We start from the raw sequence: 17001 nt of genomic DNA, 5'->3' as shown, positions 1-17001 counted from the left end.
GGAGTGAGACATCGGGTTGCTTATTCCTTTATACTATCTTTTCTTTCTCTGAAAGTAAAGGTTTGTTCTGTATCAACTGAACTTTGTACCGCGGGTGGAAAGGAGGTCTCTTTAGTCTCCCATGCCAACTATACATGAAACTGGATCAGTCCTATATATAATATACACTTTGTTGGGGGTTGACATTAGAAGTAACAACCTACTTTGTCACTGTTTTACACATTCATTTATAGTCAGATCGAAAGCTAGAAAAAATAATCAAGAGCAGCTCTTCTCTTTGTGTAGACTGTACGGAGATATTACATTGTAACTTGAATACCGTCCACTACCATCTTGAAAGGACCAAGTCAGTCTTACTATTTCTGTCATAGTCCTCTTGATCTTTCCCTTAAACCACCCTGGCTACATATTAATTTTTTCGACCCGAGCTGGATCTACCACAGTTTTAATTAGATAAGTTTTGTACAGGATGATGAGACATGGGACAATAGAGGACGTGAGTTAGGGCTCTAACTGGAATGAGAGAAAAGATAATATACCTTAAGAAAAGGTGCAAACTACCTCTAAACAAAAAAAAGCGTTTTTTAGCAACTTGTTATTTTTTTTATCTCTCGACAAAGCGGAAGAGAGCTACATCAGTAAGTTTCCCTACTACGTCTGATAAACCCAATGAAACGTAAGTAAATTGTGACTGCAAAAGATTCACCATACAGATAATGGTCAAAGAATTTTATGCACATCGTGCAATTCATGCAGAGCGCTGCAAATCTAGGACTTAATATATCAAATGAGACGGCCATCGTGATTACCGCTCTGCTCTCAAAAGTTATAGAGGATATTATCACTACACAGGCATTAGACTATTTAGCAGAGAATTAACTTATCATTAACCAAAGGCATCGCAAGAGATTGTGTTTTGGAATAAATTTCAATGTAAACCTTAAATAACCCCGAATTAAAATGGGTATCAAGTAGCATCTAAATACTTTTTTTTTTTACCCCAGAACACAGGCGTATCTCAATGCAAAGTATTGTTAACATTTCTGGTCCGGCCTCCGGGGCTCCTCACTAACAGCTACATGCATTGACTTCGTATATCGCCAGGAAATTCTTATAGTAGATAATCTTACACTTGCATAGGATCATCATCATCATCATCAGCCTATAGGAGCCGACTGCTGAGCAAAGGCCTCTTCTCACATGGAGAAGGTTAAAGCATTAATTACTACGGTTGCTCAAGACGGGTTGGCGATTTCGATCTTATAATTTGAAATTATAAGACCAGGTTTCCTCACGATGTTTTCCTTCACCGTTCGTCAGTGGTGTCTAAATACTCTTAGAAAGTACATATGATTCGGAAAAGATCACATTGGTTCTTGCCAGGTTTCGAACCCGCGCCCCCACCTATGAGAGGCGGATCTTTCACCTCCAGGCCACCACGACATCGGATACTCGGTTCTTTCAAAAATCCAAAAATAATAGTCACAAAATATTCGCCATTTCATTTATGATTTAAAAATTCATGAGGTAGAAAACGTTCGGTGAACCTATAAGATTGTTGCGCCAAGAGTTTTGTAAGTACCAAAACTTTTATTAAAAAAGTACTTTAATATTTTAATAATCGGAAATTGTATCTCTCATTTCTTCATAACTAAAAAAGTTTAAATATAACCCTTAATACCCTATGTGAGGCCTGATAACATAGAACAAATGTTAGGAAACAAAGCATATCAAACATTCGGTTTTTATAGCTATCCTAAGGACACTATTACTATTATCGGGTTAGAATTGCAACCTTCGGACAAATGCGTTTTTCGGGAGGCCTCCATTTGACCTTCAACAGCTTTTCCTTTCCTCATAAACTAAGTCTAATTTATGATCCCTCGTGACCTCTTTTCTTAAATTTATGTAATGTAGATAATAAATGTAAACCAAAGCTATTGTAATATGTATAAACAAAAATAAGACAAAACCTTTTTGACATAAACAAAGTGACCTGTGCTTAATTTATAATTATTTTTTATAACGATTCAATTCTATTAGTGGAAAGTATATAATAATATGATAATAGATAATATAAGAAATAAACAGTATCAATTAAAATTGTTAATTTTATATTGCACATGAGGTCACTGTGTCCGCGACACGGTCTCTCAGCATCACTAATGCCTCGGACGTGTAACACAGCGAGGGGCTGATAGCTTTCGGTGCTCAATATCTGATATTAAAACAATATTGATGTTATCGATAAAGATACGAGATGGTTTTGCTTTATAGATTATAAATTTTATTATTTAAAAGTCATTAAGTTTCTACGATTTGGAAGACAGATCTATCAAAAAAATAAAAACTTTAATATTATGACAGATGGTGTTTACATAGAAACCAAATTCTTTGATCATAATATATATTTTTTATTGGCACAATAGGTATGCTTTGAAAAAATTAAATGAATAAATTATTTCTAGCTTAACATTAATATTTCAAAAGGTTATCAAATATATACGAACATATTATTAGAACGTGAACTTAACATTGTTGAATTAAAAAAACCGTTCATGTACCCATCTAATTGAGATTCTGAACTGTTTGACATCCGAGGGAACACAGATAAACAAACCTGCATTCATCATTAATCTCATTTTATTCTACTTTATAAAAATTATACTCAATACATAATATGTTTAATAAAAATTATAATTTGAATAATATGTTAATTAAGACGAAACGTTCTCTAGTGGCATTATTGTTATTATTAAGTCTTTAGATTATAAAGCTGATTAGTAATTTTTATTTAATATTAAATGCTTACTTTAGTACTTTTCAGTTCAATCTGAATACAATTACTATAAAAAGTTTATCCTTCTGATACCAGGTGAGCCCTTATCATCAATTGATAAATGTTCACAGGTCAAGGACAATTTTATTTACACATCTTAGAAGAAAGAAAGTAAATTTACGCGTCAATAATACCAGTGAAAATTTGTCCCTTTCTCTACGAGTGTAGAAAAATATAAAAATACAAAAAAAATATCAAAAATACTACGTATTAAATTAATAATTAGAAATATTTCATGATACGAGAACAAAAAACCAGAAAAAATAATATAAAGATATTAATTAAAAACTATAAAAAAGACAATTTTATGAGACAAAATAGTAATACAAAAAGAATCCAATTAAAAGACTACAACTAAAAAACAATAAATTAGAAAGATTAAGAAAAGTAATATTTATAACCCATTAATTAAGAAAGTGTTGATTACAATGACAATTTAAAATGTGATAAGTGGAATCGAGATCAGTCAGAATATTTAAAAGTGGAAACATTTTGCTTAATTTGTTTTGGCACTGAAAGAAAAAATAGAAATTTCGGGTAAAATAAAAAGTTGCAAAAATAGACATATGAAGACTTTGCTGGGATAGTCAATTTTATGCTTTTTGTTTGTATTAAAAAACATATATATATCTTTAACATTCCTTTTCCTATTATTTAAGTGTATTTTTACATTGTACAATTTTTTAATAAGATTGTTGTACTTTTTACTATGTGGACGTTTATTAATGAAGAAAAAAATTTTTACTCAATACCACATAGGTTTAAGTTTGTAAGACTTTTATTGTATTATTTTACAAATATGTATATACATATATTATCAAATCGCTAGTAGTCCTTCAAATGATAACTGGTAACATTTTAACTGACGCCTCAAAATGGCGGATTATATATTTGTTATCTGTGTGAACAGTAAAGTGCGGTCTGGTGATTGAAATATAATTCTATTTATTCCGTATTCGTTATAGTGAATATTTTATAGTAGACACAATGTACGTTTTTCCTTATATATATTGTGAAGATATTCGACACAAACCGTTTTTTTTATCAAAGTTTAATGTTTTTGTATATACAGGGCACGAAACAAATCTCCTTCAGTTACATCGGAAAAAGAAAAGAAGAAACCAAAGGATAAAAAGAAAAAAGGTGATTCGGGATCCAGCAGTAGTGAAAGTAGTGGAAGGTGCTTATATTTTAAAAGTTTTAGTTTAACGTTTGAGAATTTGTACTAAAATAGGTTATGCGGCTTCTCGTACACGGTCTATATACATTTTTATATAAATATATTCCAGTTCTTCGGAAAGTAGTTCGTCCAGGTCTTCATCGCGTTCATCATCAAGTAGTTCTGGTAGCTCGTCACGATCTTCTTCAAGTTCCAGCTCGTCCAGCAGCAGTAGCAGTAACAATGATAGATCCAGAGCTAAGAAAAAGTAAGAACCTGCTACATATCATATTAATAAATAAGATAATTATAGAACTAAATTTATGGCTTAGCATTACCAAAAAAGTAAATTGAAACACCACAAAATGAAGTCAACTAGCAAGAAGAGATGAAATACATGTATAGTCATTATTTATACACATTGTTCTATCATTTATAGGATTTCACCAAACAAAAGTCCAGTTAAAGATAGAAGGGAGGGAGCTGATAGGGATAAGGCGAGAGATAGATCACCTCTGAGTGATAAAAAAAAATTAGCACCACCATCAGCTAATGACAAGGTCAAAAATAAAGAGAAACATGAAAGGTACTGTTGTGTTTTTACTTAATTTTATTTGATATAATTTATTTGTGATACTCAGTTCATAGAATAAATTAAGTTCCCTTTAAAAATGTAACTCGTGTTGCATTACTATCACAACAATGCTATAATATATAATCAGTTGTAATAATTTCAAATATTCCTGAACATCACTGTCATGTTATAAAATATAGTTGTAGTAATTACAATACAATAGATCTTGGGCTCACTAAATATTCTATTGCTACAAATAATTTTTTAATAATTATCTTTAAAAATATATTCTTCTAGGTCACCAGGTCGTAAAAAACGTGAACGTTCACCACCCCCGCGTCCCACTAGAATACATATAGGACGTCTAACATTAAATGTAAGCAGAGATCATATTCATGAAATCTTCTCAACTTATGGCACCGTAAAAGCTGTGGAGTTTCCCATGGACAGACTGCATCCTCATAATGGGCGAGGGTATGCTTATGTGGAATTCAGCAACCCCGATGAAGCCGAAAACGCTATGAAGCATATGGATGGAGGTAAACATTGTTTCCAAGTTAAATAATTTAAACTAATAAAATATTATCTGGCTCATTAAGTGAATAATCAGGTCTTGTCCGAAAGTAAATATGTTTCATACAACATACATTTTATACTGGAAATACACTTGACTACTTGCCAAATATCATTAAAATCAATTCAAACCATTTAGAAGTGTGTACATAATGAAAGGACGTGTATTTCTATACTGAAGATACACGACACAAAATGTTAATGAAATTGCTGACATTGAAGTTATTCCGTAACAAACATTAGATTTATTTGTATAATTCTATCTTAACATAAAATATACGATCCAATATAATAAGCATCCGTTGAGTTTCTCATTAATCAGTGGTCACCGATTCTGTCTTAAGTTATAATGATTATATTAAATTAAGTTGTAAATAAATTTATTATAATATTGTAGGTCAGATCGACGGTCAAGAGATCACAGCGGCGCCCGTGTTGGTGCCGTCCCGTCCGAGACGGCCTTCGCCTCGTCCGCCGCCACGACACGCTCCGCCGAGACGACACTCCCCACCACGGTTAGTACATTATATTATTTATATAATGCACACGAACCTTTATAATACTCGATTAAAAGAGAGACCAAAATAGCAACTTAATAAAAAATAGAAGCCGGCACGTATCTTGACAAGAGACCATAGATGCGAGGAATACGATTTTTAGGTGTCATAGTTATGATGCGGGAAGCGGGGAATGTGACGGCACGATGCCGTGCGCGTGATTGGATGTTCGCTTCCGAGTACACTTGCGATCACTTACATTGGACCCACTGTTTTTGTTGACGTTAACAGTTTTTGTTATTGATAAATGATAAGCATCAAAAGTGATCACTTTTTGTTGCACTCAGTGTACGTGCGCAAACTTATCCCCACTACGCTAAAACCTTGCCATGTTACGTGAACGGTGAAGCTATACTACATTATTTTAAAGCTATTTTATATGAATGAATGCTGTCCCACCAGTGTGTGACAAATATGCATAAAATATTTATAAGCGCATATTCATAGTTTAACTGTTAATCAAAGACTAACTTCATTTTTGTATTACATAGTAAATATTTAGTTCATAGTAACAAGAACTCTCTTTAGGCCTGCAGCGCCCACAAAGTTCGTTATCACCACTTTGGGAGAAGCTGACCTAGTGTATCAGAACGCCCGCCCGCCATCGGAATCCCTACACCCCCCGGACCTTAATTATGTTATATAATAATGTATGTATGTACTTCAACCTCAGGTACCGTCGTCGTAGTCCTCCGCGGCGTCGCTCTCCTCCTCGTCGTCGTCGGTCTCGATCACGTTCCCCGCGCGTCGCCCCCCGCAGACGACGCTCAAGGTCCTCCTCATCTTCCTCCCGGTAGACATACACACACATGCTTATGCCCTTATTACGATACACACTGCCACATACAACAATAACACTGATATACAGTCCTGACTTGACAATATGAAACAATAGACAGTGTATTTCTTCACTCCAGTTTTTCCACATTGTTGATATTGTAGAATGTGAGACCTCAAATTGTTTACACAGATCAACACTGTTTTCTCCATTTTTCAGTCTCGAAGTAATGTCCACTTTTTCTATAACAGTAAAAATACGTCTTGGAGCCATATTTGGAAGCTTGAGAAACATTTTTTACTCACTGGAATTTGCTAGCTAACCGATTCATAATTTTAACTTCCTGTATGTGCTAAGCAATTCTACATGCAAACAAAGCATTTACTTGACCATCTACAAATTTAAACAAAGAATAAAAAAGCTCAATAGTTTTATGAATGTTTTTTGGTGCTTTTGCCGACTCAGTCGCAATGTTCATAGGGGATTTCTAGGAATTTGTCACAAATGGTTTATAAAAACAAGTCGCTATACCCGAAATAAACGCTATATCAGAAGTCGCTATTACCGAAAGAGTTTCATACGAAAGTATGCTTTAAATTCAAGGGACGTAAGTTTGACGTCGCTGTAACCAAAAAGTCGTTATTAATGAAATCCACTGTACCCTAAAACTGAAGTCAACAGATTCACACATCACACCCGACATTCCAGATACTTATAGGTGAGTATACAGTCAATACACAGATTAGTTTTATAGTCAAATGAGGGCCGGAAGAGGTAAGTATGATTTTGTAAATATGGTAAATTAATTACAATAGGAACATTGACTTGATGATTTAATTATTTGTTTCTTGTTATAAAAGCTTGCAAAATGGAAACTGACCAGAGTGAGTGATCAGTGCAAAATAAACTAGACGTATTATGACAGTGCAGTGATTTATGTATCTTAGTAATTTGTTTTGTAACAATAAATGGATTTTGTTTATAAATTCCGAAACGAATTATTTTTTTTTATTTGATTCCCAGATCTATTGTTCCTGTTACAAATGTCAAGTGACAAATTTTATATTTTTCTAATAAACTATGTTTGAGTGCGATTGTATTAAAAGTTAATGGTAATAATATATTGTTTTATTTTCAATACATTATCTAATGTAATTGGACTAATAAGTAAAAAATAACTTATGATATTTATTTGGTTAGTTTCAACTGCTTATAATCTTATGGTATGTCGAGTAGTCTGTCACAAGTGTCTTCCCCTTATACAAGACATTGGGATCTAACAAAGATAATTCCTGAAGTGTTCTGAAACAAATACAGTTTACATATATATGTATATATATATTAGCATAAAAAATTAAATTATAATATGAAGATTTCAAACAACTTACGGATAAATAACTTTCATGTTTTTTGGTCCTCTCACAGGATTCCAAGCCGGAACAGGTGATTTGTTAGCCAACATAAGTCCGGATACAGCTGTATATAAACCATACTCTTGACAAATTTGTTCCTTAAAAATAATATAAAAACAAATTATTTAAAACCTTACCGGACAGATTAAGCCTTTGAGCAAGGTTATTTTAGTAACATGCATGTGATCTTGTTAAAATAGCAATGAGTTAGACACTTGACAATTTTAATGTTATTAAATTTGCTTTATTAATGCAGAAATTGTCAAAGGGGACTAATAATCAATTTGGGGTTTTAAAAATATGCAATGTAAAATTGAAACTTAGAAACATTATTCTACTCTTTTTCGAAAGTTATTATTTAATGAGTTATAACTTAAAGCATTATTAATTATAATAAAAATTGACCACACTAAAAGGCTACATTTATAATACCAGATTTCGAGGTTCCTCTGAAATACATGATTAAAGAAACAACTCATATTAAACTAATTTCACTTCCTCTAAAGACTCAAACAAGATATATATAAATATATATATATATTTATATGTGTGTGTGTGAATATTTACCCTCCATTCAGCCAACATACAGTCAGCATTACTTAATGCTGTGGCAGCCTCATCAACGTCATAAGTGCCAGAGAAATGCGGCAGATAATTCTCATGGAGGAAGTTCACGAATGAGGATGGATGACTTAAAAATTGCTCAATAATGTCCTTCGGATTATGTGTTAATGTCTTGTGTCCATTTTCTGTCACAGTTTCTAGTAAAAAATAAGACGTTTTGTTTAAGACATCAGATTAAATATCCTAGCAAATAAATATCATACAAGTAATTTGCTATGTGTATACACATTTTTAAAGAGAAATAAATAAAAATTTTCACACACCTTTAGGATTTAAGACTCTGCCTACTCCGTGTAATATACTAACTGTTTGATCTTTCCCTAATGTCATAAACTTATTTGACACATTCTTTTTCCTTCTGGTTGTTGTTTTAGATTTGCTTTCCTTTTCTTTTATTATGCTGGTCTCCAAGTTACATGTAGAACCTGGTAAAAAATAATAATATTTATTTTACTCTGTATTACTTTCAAGCGATATAAGTAAGTTTACCTTTTAAACAAGCAAAGTGCAGATTTAATATTGCTGATCTGACATCACCTCCCGATGAATTTACAACTGAATCTATAATTTCATTGGTTGGATTATTATATGTTGAACTGAATTTACTATTCATGATAGCAGATGCCCTTTTAAGAGCTGCTTTTAATCCTGTTAATGTAACCGCATTAAACCTAAAAAAAATTTAACTAAATGCCATGAATTATACTTAAACAGAATTCAGTAAAAATATTTTTTTACTATTTCAGAAAATATTTACACTATAAAGCATCAACATATGATGTATATAAGACAACATGCAATACTTAAAAGATGTGATACAATACTAATATTTTAATAATTTATGGAGTTCTAACTTTAAATCGATATTTAAAGTTGAAGAACTTACTTATGGTGTAACGATTACGGAAAACCAAAACCAAGTACCAACACTTTTTAAATATTCTAAGTAAAGTGGTTGAAAAACAAACTCGGTAACTAACATATCTTATGTAATAGTAATAATAATAATTTTGTTCACTCTTAAATTAACAGCTGTTAGTACTAAAGTAGATAAAAATGTACAATCTTGCTGTCTTTATCACTAAAGAGTGATCTCTTCCGGACAATCAATAAGAATATTTAAGAGTAAAAGTGTATGTATACTTACATGATATGATGAATTTGAAACTGTTCCTTTAAACTTGAAGAAAACAGGTTAAAAGATGTGTTTTTAGTATCAGTGTGTGATTCCGAACATATAAACACAATTGGAGATTTCGCTCTCTGTTTATACTGACTAAAAGAAATAGCAGGAATTAGTGACAGTGTTTAATATTGCAAGCTTGTTGGTATACATCAACACATACGTCAACACTTCCGTAAACTCAGCGGGAGTTCTCATAAAGATATTTGGAAAATCCTCAACAAGGACCAACTTGCAACTGTTATTATCTACCAATGACGTGAAATTTGCAGAATTGATAATAAATTCTAGGAACTTTTTTGTTTGTGGCTCTTTGAATTCATATTCTCCTGCAATATGAAATACATTTTTAGTAGTTTGACTTATTAACTATAAGCTATTATTACTCTTTGCATTCACATATGAAAATAATCAGTAAAGGTACCATATTCAGAAGGATATTCAATATCTAGGGGTGTTATCCATTCTGTGATCTTTATGTTATATTTGGAAGCCAGTGTCTGAATACTCGCAGTTTTTCCACAACCCACCGGGCCAGACAAAAGTAGTATATTGTTGTTGCTTTTCAAACAAGTATTCTTCATCCATTCTTCAAGTTCGAGTACTTTTTTATTGTTAACTGCTAGATCCTCTATATTTACGGGATCAAAATTTTTCATCCAATTACTGTCTCGAACATTGTTAAAAATATTTGTATTACTTGCAAATTGTAGATTTTTCTAAAAATATTGCTTTGATTGATATGATAGTTATACAGAAAACATAAGAAAGAAAAACTGAACTCTCACCACGTCGTCTTGACTTTTTACTTTCGGCGAATCAAGTGCAATTTTTTTTGCCGGTAAATTATCATCTAAGTCGAATACGGGTTTGAACCACTTTTTCCCCTGAGAAACAAAAAACAATAAATGTTTTATAAATTTATTATGTATCTTACATTTCATATTACCTTGCTAGGTCTAAGCATATTTAATTTTGTTCTTCAAGTTTAATAACCACGTCGATAACGATTATTTTCGCATAAGGTTTACACTTTACAGCTGTTATATGTTATTGTTTTTAAATCTCGTTAGACGTTGGCAAATGGTAGTCTGTCACGTTCGGATAAGTCCTACAGCATTATTTAAATTATAAAACAGAAATATCGTAATGAAAGTTTACATAAAATGATGGATATTACTTATTCATGTATATTTCAAAATAAAACTTATTAATAAATCATAAATATGAAACTACGTAAAAAGCCATCCTTTTTAATTTAACAATTTAATAGAAAGGTTTTAAAATCGATATAAGAAAAAGTCAATCTAAATTTCGACATACATGCGAAAAATATAATTTTATTTTTGTGTATTTTATTTCATTGCTTTGACTAATTCTCTAAAGTCTAAAGTATACATTTGGTGGTATAAATAGTAAAAATAAAAAGCACTTCAGAAAAAATATTATTAATATCAAAATATTATCTACGATATTAATATTCTCACACAACATATGAAATAGCAAGTTGAAGATCTATATTTCTTATACTAATATTAGAAATCTGTACAAGAGCTTTTAATATGAGAGGTGTCATACAATTTAGAAATTATCCCAATATATAGTGAAAAGTTGAAAAGATATTTAAGACACATTGCATGTAAATTCACAAGTTTGGAAGATCTTTTCAACAATATATTACATTCAGAATGGCACAATTATAAATAAAACGTTTATTATAGGTGTAACTGCTATTAACAAATTATACAATGCAGAACAATACTGAAACTGTTATGGCTTATTTTTTAATGTGGGATCATCGAGAATTTTTAATTTTAAATCTAAATTCACACTCATCCGTCACTAAATTTTGTACCTTTCAATTTGACGTAGTATGATCTGACATTGACGTTTTCAGTAAATGCACCTTGTTACGTAAAATCCAATATTTTCTATATTTTAAGGTAAATGTTGTAAAATTGGTGCTGCACGTAATAAAATGACTTTGTGTTTGCAATACTAAATTAAGTTTTCCACAGCCATATTACCTTGTTCGTATTCTGGATCCAAGAAATCTTGGGTTACATCCAATTTTTCTAACAACTGCGTACTTTTCAGTAAAAGATGCAAGCTATCAAGGCTTTGGGGGCTGCAGCCCCGGCTACAGTTATGTCTGTAGTAAAAAAAGGTGCATTCACGCCTGTAGTGGAACAAGTACGTCGTACTCATTTGCCGGCACCAAACCCTAAGGAAAATAGACCATATTCTCCTTTCCAAGATACCAGTAATGCGGGAGAATATGCTGTGGCAAGATTAGATGATTTATTGAATTGGGGAAGGAAGGGTTCTATGTGGCCCATGACATTTGGATTAGCTTGTTGCGCTGTTGAGATGATGCACATTGCAGCCCCCCGATATGATATGGACAGGTTAGTTACGAAGAATAGTCTCTGTCACAGCTGAGGACTATGCAGTAATGACGTTTTAATGTTATAATTAAATTAGCTAATGTTATCAGATACTTTAGTTTGTAACAATCAATATATATTCAATGAAAATGTTTATGTTGCTTAAGTTGAGCAATATTTATGCCTGATAATTATTAAACACTTATAAGCCTATAACTATTCCCTGCAGTTATCGTTTCCAATTGTTCACAATGCCGAATGTATTGATAATTAGTAATTACAATGCAATTTGATAAATGATATTAATCGCGTTATTCTCAGATATGGTGTTGTGTTCCGAGCATCCCCTCGTCAGTCTGATGTCATGATAGTTGCTGGTACTTTAACCAACAAGATGGCTCCAGCTTTGAGGAAAGTGTATGATCAAATGCCCGAGCCCAGATGGGTTATATCTATGGGAAGTTGTGCCAACGGTGGCGGATATTATCACTACTCTTATTCTGTTGTAAGGTAAGAAATTTAAATATATTTTACCATGTTTTTGGTAATAATTTTAATTTGATATCAATGAAAATAATCTTATTAAAATGAAAATATTTTACATTACAGGGTTATATTTCCTTATTTTGTCTTATTAATATAATATGCTCTATTTGAAATTTCAATTTATATATATATATTTTTTGATTTTTTTAAGTTTTTTACACCTTCTATTATCATTTATATCAGGTATTAATATTATATATTTTATTATTTTTTATATGTGAACTATTTTGGCACATGCTTGTCACCCATTTCTAATATTTATTAATTATTTCGTAGTTAAAAATTTGCATTGTATTAAATCATAGCCTAAATTTGTATTCTCCACCGAACATTCTGTTTTCAGAGGTTGTGATCGTATTGTGCCAGTTGACATTTATGTTCCTGGTTGTCCACCGACTGCGGAAGCTTTGTTGTACGGTGTTTTACAATTGCAAAAGAAAGTAAAGAGAATGAAAACTGTTCAAGTATGGTACAGAAAGTAAAGATCTTGTACATTAAGCAAAATCCTACACAATATATAATTTTGGGACCTCCGAATGCCTCGTAATAATTTTTAAGGTAACCCTATAATATTTGTGCCCAATAAATAAGTAATTAGTCACGTCATAAATTCTCTTTGAGTATTTCTTTTTGTGAAAAAGTTACATCAATTAAAACTAATATGTTTAAGTAACAAATCACTTTACTTCTATTACGAGGTGCTAAAATATAGGTTTGAGGTCCCATGCATGGAACAAAAGTCAAATCATTTTTAGTGTTATCCTGTTTCCAAAAAAATCACCGTACCCAAAAAAAGAATTGTTTTGTATATAATATTATTATTTAAGCAAAATATTGTGAAGACTCAACAAATACAGTTGTCATAGAATCATGTAAATGAAAATAGAAATAGATAAAAGCAGTGGTATATTATTTCACTTTACCTTTTTAGTTAGACTTCCATTTAAATTAATGAAAAATATCTTTTTAACCCAAGGAAGAACAATGTTCTAGATGTGTTTCAAAAATGGAACTCCTCTTCAGTAAAACAATTTTTTTTTGAGACACCTATGAATTTTTTAAGCTTTTTTTAATCTTAAAAGTAATTAAGATATTCTTCAAAATAACCAGTTATAATTAAGAGTTTTGCATTCAATTTATAATAGATGTGTAAATAAAAATGTGACTTGATAAAAAAAACATGATGATGTAACGATTGTCCTTTGTATACTTGTAATTTCTGAGCAATTATATATATCTGTAGGCAGTTATTACTAAATTCAGGACTGTTTAAACTCAAGCTGAACAAAATAGAAGACTTTTTAGTTAGGTTTGATGTTTTGTATAGTCACACATTGGTGAGCTTTTCATCTAGAGACGACGTAATTAATTCGTTAACGTATTGATGTTATTGCAAAAACAAAAAAAATGATAATTTTATCTTATTAAATTATTTTATAAAGTAAAAGTTGCAAAACGTGCACCCAGCGACCGTTGAATACTCGCATTGCGCGAGTACGTATAGAGTAGAAAAAGAAAAGCAAGTTGGTATAAAAATCAAAAGTTTTAATGGTATTTTCTGAATCGCACCAAGCTTTCATTTACTTTTAGTATACAGAATGATTTTGTATAAACAATGCATTTCTTTTACCCTTCATGAAGTCATGAGAACACAATCATAAGTGCCTTAAAACAGTTTTCAATAATAATAATCATAATTTTAATTTTGTCTGACTCACGCACATTAATATAAGTCTTTAATGGCACATGTCGAGTTCATTAATATAAACCATAAAAATATCTCACGGAAGCATCGGTAGCTTGATAACTATTAACAAACTAATTTCAAAATAAGTTTAGGAAGTAGATAACACGATAATATGATTTTTATTATTACTGTCTTATATTATCTAGCTGCAAATAGACACTACTTTCAAGTCAGACAAAATGTAATTCACAATATAATAATATCACATATTTTAAATGCATTAAGAAGAAATGTCAACTGCTATTTGTAAAAGGATTATTAAGTAATCAATGTCTATGAACGGAAGAAATTATATAAATAAATAATCCTCCACTGGTACAATTGAAAAACCATTATGAGATTTTTTTAACGGAAGTGTAAATTATAACTCCCGATAGAATAATAATTTATGGGATTTTTTTTCCTTTGTATGACGTTAAATAAACCAATTCTATATTTTAACACTAATTTACAAACTAATATTTACATTTTATTTATAAGGTATATATAAATATGTATAGTTATATCGATAGCGATTCCAATAATCCTATCCTTCACATAATCAGCAATTTAATGTATAATTAACTAATAATGGTCACAATAACAACTCGATAGATATTTTCCATGTAAATAAACAAGCGGTAGTGTACAGGCTGGCTCGCTCTCACGTCCTCGAGTCCTCTTCGTTTATATTGCACATGACACTCGCGAGCTCGCCCCGCCGCCTCCTCTAGCACTCGAGAGCAGGACGCGCCGGGGCGGGGCGGCGAGACCGGCGACCGTAGGTTTGCAAGCGATGTAATAAATAATTTTCTAAAACGATAATGCCGACTACCACACGCGGGAGAATCAGACGTACTCTCACCGGGCGGCATCGGAGGTTTCCGCTATGTACATTGAGGAGCGAGGCGGTCGCTATCATCGCGGCTCCTCTTTCTTGAGCAGGTCGAGGGGCGCGAGAGGCGCCAGGGAGGGAGCGAGCGGCGCCAGCGGGGCCAGCGGGGCGTGGGCTCCGAGCGGCGGCAGCGGCGCGCCCGGTAACGTCCGGTGAAGCAGCGGGCCGGACTTGAGCTGCTGGTGGTGCGCGTAGGCGCTCAACATCTTGGCGCGGTCCTCCTCGGCACGAATCGCCGCCTCCACGAACGGCGCGAACCTCATGTGCTGGAGGGGGTCGAACGCTACGCGGTACGGGTCCCAGTGAGACGGTGGCGGGTAGGCGGGCAGGGTGGGCGGAGGTCGCGGTGGTTCCTTCCGCTCGTCCTTGGTCTGTTCCGGGACGCCGTTGCGGAGCGGTGAGCGTGTCCTCGCCCGCTCCATGTCTCGCTCTCGCTGCTCACGAGCCTTCCGCCTCTCTCTGTCCTCGCGGTCCCTTCTCTCTCGTTCCTCTCGCTCGCGGCGAGCTCGTTCCCGTTCCTCATGTTCGCGGCGGACCTCGGCGGCGGCGGAAACGGGCGGCCGCACGCCGCGCCAAGAGTCGTGCAGCGACATGGGCGGTCCGTGGTGCATTCCGTGTAAGGACGACGACAGCGCCAGCTCCCGACCGTACGCCGAGAGACCGAAAGGTGTGGGCGCGCCCGCGTAAGGACCGGCGCCGTACCTTCCGAATGGCGACACGCCTGAGACGCCCAAATGTCTATCGACGGGCGCGGCCAGAGACACGGGCGTGAGCGACGGTCGCGCGGGATACCGCACCATACCTAGAGGCGTGTGGTGCGGCAGGTACGGTCCCGGCGGTAACTCGTACGGCGAGCGGTAAGTGGGCGGCGGCGGCGCTGGCGCGGGGAACGTTCGTATTTTATCCTTGTCGGACGAGTTGGATGCCACGTTATTTCCGCTGGTTTTCTCTTTTTGCTGGTGGTTGTAGATCTCCCAAGCTATTCTGACGTGCATCGCGTTCCATTTTCCAGTTTTCTGTTCAACAAAATCGTAATATTCAAAATGTTGAATTCAGTGAAGGCTTTACATTTTAATGCCATGCATGAATAAAAGATATAAGCATGCATGTAATGATGTGCGAAAAGGAACCTACCGCCATAGCGGGACGTGGTGGTGGTTTAGTTGCGGACTCGTTTGCGGCGGACACTACGGGCTGTTAACATGATGCGATGCAATGTTAATGATGACAGAGCAACATAAGAGGGAAGCATTAAGCTACATAAAACATAATGACAGCAATAATATAAAAGTACAATTTGCTATATAGAACCATAAAAACCCGGTGAAAATTATTTTAAAAGTTAATCTAAGTTAAAAAATTAAAAATATAAGACTAAAGGAGGTTCTCTATCTATGTAATTGTTTTTATATAAATAGTTGTGAAGTACTATACTACTGTAATTTTATACATATATATGAAGAGTACCTTAACCTCGAGTATATTAAGGAGTATATTCCACAATTTATACCTTCGGGGCGTAAGTCGTCAGCGGAGCGGGTGGCACGTAGGGAGAGGTCGGATGCAACAGACTTGAGGAGTACGGATACCCGAGGCCCAGACCAGATCGATACAATGACGTCATCTTCACATCCTTAAACTGCTGCACCAACAATATATTCATTTAACATTATATGTATTTTATAAATTCAAATGTACATACATGCAGAGTTTGTCGCTTCTTTAAAAATTGAACGGATTTCTATGAT

General features: G+C 33.9%; 4 protein-coding genes across 16 annotated transcripts in view; 2 read left to right on the top strand and 2 right to left on the bottom strand.

The window, feature by feature from the left end:
- The first annotated feature begins 3676 nt into the window (after positions 1 to 3676).
- LOC116770273 (RNA-binding protein with serine-rich domain 1-A-like) lies at positions 3677 to 7478 on the top strand. The gene is made up of 7 exons (XM_032661683.2): positions 3677 to 3828; positions 3912 to 4019; positions 4129 to 4266; positions 4438 to 4584; positions 4870 to 5111; positions 5543 to 5660; positions 6376 to 7478. Coding segments are annotated over exons 1-7 (879 nt in total). The 5' UTR covers positions 3677 to 3826; the 3' UTR covers positions 6500 to 7478.
- Positions 7479 to 7593: 115 nt separating this feature from the next.
- Positions 7594 to 10783, bottom strand: LOC116770392 (cell cycle checkpoint protein RAD17). Of its 3 annotated transcripts, XM_032661847.2 has the most exons (10): positions 10649 to 10783; positions 10488 to 10586; positions 10124 to 10418; positions 9863 to 10028; positions 9664 to 9792; positions 9006 to 9187; positions 8780 to 8941; positions 8460 to 8653; positions 7869 to 7990; positions 7594 to 7782 (listed from the first exon to the last, which is right to left on the bottom strand). In XM_032661847.2, exons 1-10 carry the CDS (start codon positions 10664 to 10666, stop codon positions 7683 to 7685), a joined length of 1467 nt encoding a protein of 488 aa, XP_032517738.2. In that variant the 5' UTR covers positions 10667 to 10783; the 3' UTR covers positions 7594 to 7682. The 3 variants fall into 3 exon arrangements, with proteins under 3 accessions (XP_032517738.2, XP_061383754.1, XP_061383755.1); XM_061527770.1 differs by having other exon boundaries at positions 10488 to 10766; XM_061527771.1 differs by lacking the exon at positions 10649 to 10783 and having other exon boundaries at positions 10124 to 10365; positions 10488 to 10585.
- A 748-nt stretch (positions 10784 to 11531) lies between these two features.
- LOC116770317 (NADH-quinone oxidoreductase subunit B 2-like) lies at positions 11532 to 13533 on the top strand. Of its 2 annotated transcripts, none has more exons than XM_032661737.2 (4): positions 11532 to 11642; positions 11797 to 12107; positions 12408 to 12596; positions 12976 to 13533. In XM_032661737.2, exons 2-4 carry the CDS (start codon positions 11803 to 11805, stop codon positions 13112 to 13114), a joined length of 633 nt encoding a protein of 210 aa, XP_032517628.1. In that variant the 5' UTR covers positions 11532 to 11642; positions 11797 to 11802; the 3' UTR covers positions 13115 to 13533. The 2 variants fall into 2 exon arrangements, with proteins under 2 accessions (XP_032517628.1, XP_032517629.1); XM_032661738.2 differs by having other exon boundaries at positions 11594 to 11729.
- A 623-nt stretch (positions 13534 to 14156) lies between these two features.
- Positions 14157 to 17001, bottom strand: part of LOC116770329 (fibrosin-1-like protein) — a 44898-nt gene continuing 42053 nt past the window's right edge. For 6 of the 10 annotated variants that reach the window (XM_032661753.2, XM_032661750.2, XM_032661751.2 and 3 more), the window contains 3 exons: positions 16764 to 16895; positions 16388 to 16447; positions 14157 to 16269 (listed from right to left, as the gene is read on the bottom strand). In XM_032661753.2, the coding sequence (XP_032517644.1) occupies positions 15277 to 16269; positions 16388 to 16447; positions 16764 to 16895 (1185 nt within the window). In that variant the 3' untranslated portion in view covers positions 14157 to 15276. The remainder of the gene's footprint in view (positions 16270 to 16387; positions 16448 to 16763; positions 16896 to 17001) is intronic. The other 4 variants (XM_032661756.2, XM_061527864.1, XM_032661752.2 and 1 more) reach the window with 3 other exon arrangements.

Source organism: Danaus plexippus, assembly GCF_018135715.1.
Source record: "Danaus plexippus chromosome 13 unlocalized genomic scaffold, MEX_DaPlex mxdp_15, whole genome shotgun sequence".
In the NCBI taxonomy this organism is placed as follows: Eukaryota; Metazoa; Arthropoda; class Insecta; order Lepidoptera; family Nymphalidae; genus Danaus; species Danaus plexippus.
This window is presented reverse-complemented; position numbering and strand designations above follow the sequence as displayed.

Bases quoted from the DNA above. Each gene is read 5' to 3' on its own strand.
- LOC116770273 (XM_032661683.2), top strand. The intron at 5,112-5,542 runs GTAAACATTGTT...ATAATATTGTAG, and splicing joins TATGAAGCATATGGATGGAG to GTCAGATCGACGGTCAAGAG. The intron at 5,661-6,375 runs GTTAGTACATTA...CTTCAACCTCAG, and splicing joins AGACGACACTCCCCACCACG to GTACCGTCGTCGTAGTCCTC.
- LOC116770392 (XM_061527770.1), bottom strand. From the start codon at position 10,643: ATGAAATGTAAGATACATAATAAATTTATAAAACATTTATTGTTTTTT. The intron at 9,793-9,862 runs GTATGTGTTGAT...TATTTCTTTTAG, and splicing joins GAGTTTACGGAAGTGTTGAC to TCAGTATAAACAGAGAGCGA. The intron at 7,783-7,868 runs GTAAGTTGTTTG...TATTTGTTTCAG, and splicing joins AACATGAAAGTTATTTATCC to AACACTTCAGGAATTATCTT.
- LOC116770317 (XM_032661737.2), top strand. From the start codon at position 11,803: ATGCAAGCTATCAAGGCTTTGGGGGCTGCAGCCCCGGCTACAGTTATG. The intron at 12,108-12,407 runs GTTAGTTACGAA...CGTTATTCTCAG, and splicing joins CCCCGATATGATATGGACAG to ATATGGTGTTGTGTTCCGAG. The intron at 12,597-12,975 runs GTAAGAAATTTA...TTCTGTTTTCAG, and splicing joins TACTCTTATTCTGTTGTAAG to AGGTTGTGATCGTATTGTGC.